This window comes from Sciurus carolinensis, unplaced genomic scaffold, assembly GCF_902686445.1.
Source record: "Sciurus carolinensis unplaced genomic scaffold, mSciCar1.2, whole genome shotgun sequence".
NCBI lineage: Eukaryota > Metazoa > Chordata > Mammalia > Rodentia > Sciuridae > Sciurus > Sciurus carolinensis.
In genome coordinates, this window is record NW_025920367.1 from 136,994 (window position 1) to 144,302 (window position 7,309).

General features: G+C 35.9%; 1 protein-coding gene across 1 annotated transcript; it reads left to right on the forward strand.

Annotated features, from left to right (window-relative positions):
• Positions 1-4,554: 4,554 nt before the first annotated feature.
• Positions 4,555-5,520, forward strand: LOC124975650 (olfactory receptor 4F15-like). The gene has a single exon (XM_047538251.1). The coding sequence runs from the start codon at positions 4,555-4,557 to the stop codon at positions 5,518-5,520; it is 966 nt and encodes a 321-aa protein (XP_047394207.1).
• Positions 5,521-7,309: the final 1,789 nt, after the last annotated feature.

A 7,309-nucleotide genomic window follows, 5' to 3' on the forward strand; every position in this document is an offset into this window, starting at 1 on the left:
AGTCCACTGGAAGCAGGGAAGATTTGGACTATCAGAATTTATTAAGTGTAGGCATGGCCAAAAGGAGAGATGTTGAGTTCTCCAGTAGTATGTCTTAAATAATTTGGATATGCCTCTGACATTAACTGGATTGAAAATTCTTTTCATATATTTATTCCTAGTAGGGTTCTCATTTTCTCCATATTCTACAAATACGATCTTTAAAATGAATAAGAATCTCTTCTGGAAGGCTGACCAAATCATGTAAATTTATAAAACAAGTGATGGTATTTAGAAAGCAAATATTAAAGAATTGTGATTTGTATTGTCAGTGGCCTCTAATTAAGAAGAGAGAAGGAAAGATAATAATAGTCATGGAAAGCAAGGTGTATGTGTGTCTCTTTTGCTAGAGAACAGAAGATTGAAATGCCCTTTTAGAACCAGCTCAGGCGACTGCTCATTTCTTGTTATCTAAAATCTTGCAGACATCAGTATGTTATTCTCAAGATTTATTACTTTTATGTTTGGGAAACTTCTGAATTTGCAATCAAATTAGAGAATGAATTAATTACACGACCAATTTTTTTTTGCTTAAAGGTATGAATTGCTCCAAAAATTTGCATTTTTATGAAGTATGGTCATTTTAGATTCTGAGTGTTCCCAGCAATATTTAGCAGAAGTTCAGAAACATTTTTTCCTTTAAGTTGCATTCGAACTGTAAAAGGACATAAGTTCCCTGCATTGTGATATTTCCTACAGTAAGTGCGCACACAGGGATGTATAGCAGATGTATTCTGTCTCTGATCCTCACCTCTGATCATTACTAATATACTTCTGCAAGGTAGTCATGAGTTAAATAACAAAAGGAGAACTTACATTTGAGGAAATTATTCTCATAACTTATGACTTGTTTTGCTCCATAGTGACTTTATTTATTCCACATGATAGATCTAATTCATATAAATTTGACTGAACAGTTAAGCAGGCTTTATTGGTATTTTTCCTTCTATGAAGTTTCTGTTAAAATGACTCTCAGTGGAAATGCTCTTTTACAAAATTCATTTAATGCTCAAATATTGATAATGGGCTGGTTTATCTAATGGAATGAGAATAATTGAGATTTATAATCAAACTCAGTAAAATGGGGTTTTCTTTTCAAACAGCAAAAAGCTTACATTTCTAATTTTTAAAATATATTTTTACAGTGAAATGATGCCAACTACTTTTACATTAATAATTTGTCAAGTATAATGGTTTATGTCACAAAATTGATGGCAATATTAAAATAAATTATATTAAATTCAACTTGATATGAGGTGGTTCTACTAACTGTGCTTTTTCTGGTCAGAAGTAGAACCTTGTTTTCTTATTAATCTAGTATTTTGTTGTTTACTTGCCTTTCTGAATTTTCTGGGGTTGGTAGTTTCATCATACTTTGTAGAAAATTCTTTGTTAGCTTTTTAAAAATTCTGAAGATATGGGGTCTAAGTGACCCAAAGGAGAGATGACTATGACTTTCTTTGCTTCAGAAACTATCTTACTTAGGAAAATAAGTGTAAAGAGTTCAGTGTAATTGGTCTGAAAACCAAAATACTTCTTCAAGAAGGAAATGTGATCCACTTAAATTCTCATTCAGAATATGGTATGGCAAGTACAGAATACTTTGTCTTTTCTACTTCCAAATTTCTACTTGGTTTTAACAACACTTTCAGCCTATATCATTACTTGTGCTACTGAATTTAATAGCTTTCTACTGGCTGAGTAGGTGATTACTTTTTATTTGCCTCAGGCTCCCCACTTTTTTGGGGAGGGGAGGAGGTGCTAGGGATGGAAACTGGGGCCTTGTGCATGCTCAGGGCTCAACCACTGACCACAACCCCAGACTCCTTGAAGTTTCAAACGTTTCCTTATTCTAGAGTCCTCATTAGATTTGGTAATTGTGCATTTATCAGTACTGTTCATAGTTTCTTGTAGCTTTGGGTTTTTTTTTATTTTTCATGTGAAAATTCTCCTATGGAATGCAGTGTTTCATAGTCTCCAAAAGGCCACTTCACTATGTATCATTTCAATATAACCCAAATCTGCCTTTCACTGCCTCTAGCTCTGCCACTATGACCTGAGCAACATCATCTCTTGTATCATTGCATGGTCAAGATAAAAATAATGTGTTTATAACCTATCTTCCTGTTGCTATCTTTGAGACTTTGAAGTGTATTCATGATGTAGCAGTCAGATTAATCCCTTAATGCTTTTTGGTTCTCTGTTCAAAATCCAGTTGTTGGTTATCTCTTTCAGAGTAATAACTAATGTCCTTATGATGGCCTATAACAGTCTCCATGATCTGTGTTCCCCTGACTTCTCAACCCTATCCATACTTGTTCCTTGCACACTCTGGTCCAGCATCTTTAATCTCCTTATAGTTCTTTGAACATGGCATGTGAACTCCCATCTCAGGGATTTAGCTCTTGCTGTTGTCTCTGCCTGAAATGCTCCTCCTCCAAACGCCTTCATGCCTTATTCATTTTAATACATTAATAATAAATAGGAACTATTTTACCACAATCATTTTTAGACTCAATTTATCTTTTTCTTTTTTCCTTTTTTTTGAACATGTACATAGGGTAATGACGTCTGTCTCTTTCTACCATCCTTCTCCATCCCCACGACCCCATCCCACCCTTCACTCCTCTCTGCATAATCCAAAGTGCCTTCATTCTTCCCTATCCACCCCCTACTATGGATCAGCATTCACTTATCAGAGAAAACATTTGGCCTTTGTTTTTTTGGGATAGGCTTATTTCACTTAGCATGATATTCTCTAGTTCCATCCATTTACCTGCAAATACCAAAATTTCATTCTTCTTTAAGGCTGAGTAACATTCCACTATGTATATGTACCATATTTTCTTTATCAATTCATCTGTTGAAGGTTCCATAGTTTAGCTACTGTGAATTGAACTGCTAAAAACATTGATGTGGCTGCTTCATTATAGTATGTTGATTTTAAGTCCTTTGGGTATATACCAAGGAGAGAGATAAATAGGTCAAATGGTGGTTCCATTCCATGTTTTCTGAGGAATCTCAGACTGCTTTCCATAGTGGTTGCACAAATCTGCAGTCCTACCAGCAATGTATGAGTGTATCTTTTCTCCCTGCATCCTTGCTAACACTTCTTATTATTTGTATTCTTGATAATTGCCATTCTGACTGAAGTGAGATGGAATTTTAGAGTATTTTTGATTTGTATTTCTCTACTTGCAAGAGATGATGAACATTATTAATATGTTTGTTGATTTATTGTATTTCTTCTTCTGAGAAATGTCTGTTCAATTCCTTAGTCCATTTATTGACATATTTGTTTTTTAGGTGTTAAGTTTTTGAGTTCTTTATATATCCCGGAGATTAGTGCTCTATCTGAGGTGTGTGTGGTAAAGATTTTTTCCCAATATGTAGGGTCTCTGTTCATGTTATTGATTGATTTCTTTGCTGAGAAGAAGTTTTTTAGTTTGAATCCATCCCATTGATTGATTCTTAATTTGACCTCTTGCACTTTACGTTGCTTGTTGAGGAAGTCAGGTCCTAAGCCAACATGATGAAGATTTGGGCCTACTTTTTATTTTAGTAGGTGCAGGGTCTCTGTTCTAATTCCTGTCTTTGATCCACTTTGAGTTGATTTTTGTGCAGGGTGAGAGAGGTTTAATTTCATTTTGTTACATATGAATTTCCTATTTTCCAGAACCATTTGTTGAATAGGCTATCTTTTATCCAATGTATATTTTTGGCACCTTGGTCTACTATGAGATAACAGCATTTATATACGTTTGTCTCTATGTCTTCTATTTTGTGCCATTGGTCTACCTGCCTATTTTGGTACCAATACCATGCCGTTTTTTGTTACTATTGTTCTGTAGTCCAATATATCTTTTCAATCCCTTAGTATTTGCAAGACACTGTATAGGGAAACCAGCAAAATAAAAACTTGAAAGAATGATGATTTATAGTTTTGTTTAGTTTACAATCATATCAGAAGAAAAAACACATGACCAACAAGTACAGTAAGTAAATGTAGACGTATAAGAGGGTCATAAGGAAGGGGTGACAGATGAGTTGCCATTTGATTTGAGTATTAAAGAATGAATAATGCCTTAGAAGTGCAAATTAGAGAATGCAATTTCTGGTTTGAGCAAAAAAACTCAGTCATAGAATCCTACACCTCTCCACCATGTGTTAGTCCTCTTTGTGTTTCTGGAATACGCGATTGGCTACTCCTCCTCCAGGGGAGGATGGTTAGCATTGATCACACTGTCATAGCGAGTTAATGTCAGTGCATTTTGAGGTTTTATCAGGTGCCACTCCTGTGCCAGTCCACTGGACCGCTCGCATTCCAGGTGTTAGCGAGCCCCAAGGAAGCTCATTGACTGACATACCTAACAATAGCATTTAGTGCTCAGCAGAATCTTACATTTTTGTGAAATGCTCAGGTAATATTGGCACCCATAATTTATATACTTTTCCACAGAGGAAAATAATGTAATACTAATAATTTTAATTTTCTCATTCTTTCCTTTAGGAAACATGAAAGTGAAACTACGCAATGAGCCAGTGAATGGACCAAACCACTCTGTAGTGTCTGAATTTGTGTTCCTGGGACTCTCCAATTCCTGGGAGACTCAGATTTTTCTTTTTTGCTTTTCTTGCCTCTTTTATGTGTCCAGTTTGGCAGGAAACCTCCTCATAGTTGTCACTGTGACCTCTGACCATCACTTGCACTCCCCCATGTATTTTTTGCTGGCCAACCTCTCTGTCATTGATCTGATATTTGGCTCCATTGCAGCACCCAAGATGATCTATGACCTCTTCAGGAAGCAGAAAGTCATCTACTTTGGGGGCTGTGTAGCTCAGATCTTCTTTAGCCATGCTGTTGAGGGCACTGAGATGGTGCTGCTCATAGCCATGGCCTTTGACAGGTATGTGGCCATATGCAAGCCTCTGCACTACCTGACCATCATGAGCCCAAGGAGGTGCATTTTGATTTTAGTGGGCGCCTGGACCCTTGGTCTCCTTCACTCATCAGCCCAGTTGGCTTTTGTTGTTAACTTGCCCTTCTGCAGGCCCAACGTATTCGACAGCTTTTACTGTGACCTACCTTGGCTCATCAGACTGGCCTGCACAGATACTTACAAACTGGAGTCCATGGTCGCTGCTGACAGTGGGCTCATCTCCCTGGCTGCGTTCTTCCTGCTCATCCTCTCTTATGTCTTCCTCCTGGCTACCCTCCAGAAGCACTCCTCAGGAGGCTCTGCCAAGGCTCTTTCCACTCTCTCAGCTCATGTTACTGTGGTGGTTTTATTCTTCGGTCCATTGATTTTTTTCTATGTGTGGCCTTCTCCTTCAACACATCTGGACAAATTTCTAGCTGTATTTGATGCAGTTTTGACTCCATTTCTAAATCCCGTCATCTACACATTCAGGAACAGGGAGATGAAGGTAGCAATGAGGAGGGTGTTCAGTCTGCTCCTGGGTGTTCGAAAAATCACCTGAGTGACTTGGTTGAAACAAAATCAAAGTGACCGTTGAAAGTTTATAATTGCCAATCCTCTTGAGGATGAGACTTTCTGCTAGGCATTATTGAGTGTTCACAAGCATTCATCAACTGTCTGGTGCGTCTGTTCTGTTCCCATGGAAGAAAGGGTGCCATTTTTCTTGAAGAGAAAGATGAACTTTTATGTACCACATAGAAATCAAAGGTTATACTATATCAAATATTATATTTAATTCCTAAAGAACAGTGCCAATAATAGCTTTCTCCTATCTTAATGGTGTAAATAAGTTTGTTTTGCGGGACATCTGAACTACTGCTTTTCAGGTGTCCTGCCCTACTGTTGGTGTAGTTGTTCACACCAGGCTTTCCTATCTGTGTGTCCTACATCTCCTCTTCACCTGTTCTGCTCTATTATCTTAGTCATGAGCAAACAGTAGCAATCATCTTTAGGATTTGTGATGTCTTACATATTCTAACACAGAAGTCTTTCTTCCACACTTTGTTCTATACATTGAAGAGTGTTTCCTATTTTGTGTTTACTCAAATAGATCAGGTGTTGGCAAATGTTCTGCAAAGTATTAGATTGTTAGTAGTCACTCACTTTTGTTGTTGTAATTAGGAAATAGCCATACACAACTCAAAAATTAATAGCTGAAGTCCAATAAAACTCTTCACAAAAATAGCAGCAGGCCAGATCAACCCAATGTTCAGGTTAGCTATTATAGAATAATATTTAATAAGAGAGAGAGTTTCCCAGGATAGATTAATAAGAGAAAAAAAAGGGAATAAAGTAAGATTTAAAATTTGATCTAATTTTAATACAATGTATGAATGTAAGCTGAAATATTAATAGTAACGTTTCTCCAGTAGGAAAAATATAGATGACACTTACTGTCTTATTTTTGTTTTGCTTCCTGTGTTTTTGAATTCATATCAAAAAAATCATTGCCCAGACCAATGTCATGGAGATTTTTCCCAATGTTTTCTTCTAGTAGTTTTAAAAGATTTGTGGCTCATATTTAAATATTTAATGAATTTTGAGTTTATTTGTTGTGTACAATATGAGAGTCTGATTTTCTGCTTATGGCTATCTAGTTGTCCTAACACCATTTACAAAAGAGATTGTCATTTCTACATTGCTTATTTTTGGGAACTTTGTCAAAAATCAATTGATCACAAACACACAGCCGCATTTCTGGGCTTTCTATTCCATTCCATTGCCTATGAGTTGTTTTTTATGTAGTAATATGTTAGTTGCTATAGATATGTAGTATATTTTGATGTTAGGAAATATGGTGCATTTAGCTTTGATCTTTTTTATCAATACTGCTTTGGCTATTTGAAGTCTTTTGTGGTTCATTTGGATTTCATGTGAAAAATGTTATTGGAATTTTTATTGAATCTGTAGATTTCTGTGGGTACTACGAACATTCTGAGTATTAGTTCTTCCAATCCATGGACATGGGATGTCTTTATTTGTGTCATCTACAATTTTATTGTTTGGGTGATTTCTTTAAGTTTGATTTTGTTTTTATTTGACATAATAATTGTTCATATTTATGATATACAATGTGATGTTTTGATAATTGTATACATTGTGATCAGATTTTATGTTAGTGATCAAAGCATTGTATTTAGCAAACACATTACCTTAAATGTTTATCATTTGAAAAGTTAAAACATTCCAAATATTGTCTTGTAGTTATTTTGGTGAAACATGCACTATAATATTGTTATCTATAATGATACTACTGTACTAATGGACAAATGCTATTCCATTGTGCATAT

Excerpts from the sequence above, each read along its gene's own strand:
- LOC124975650 (XM_047538251.1), top strand. The coding sequence starts at position 4,555 with ATGAAAGTGAAACTACGCAATGAGCCAGTGAATGGACCAAACCACTCT.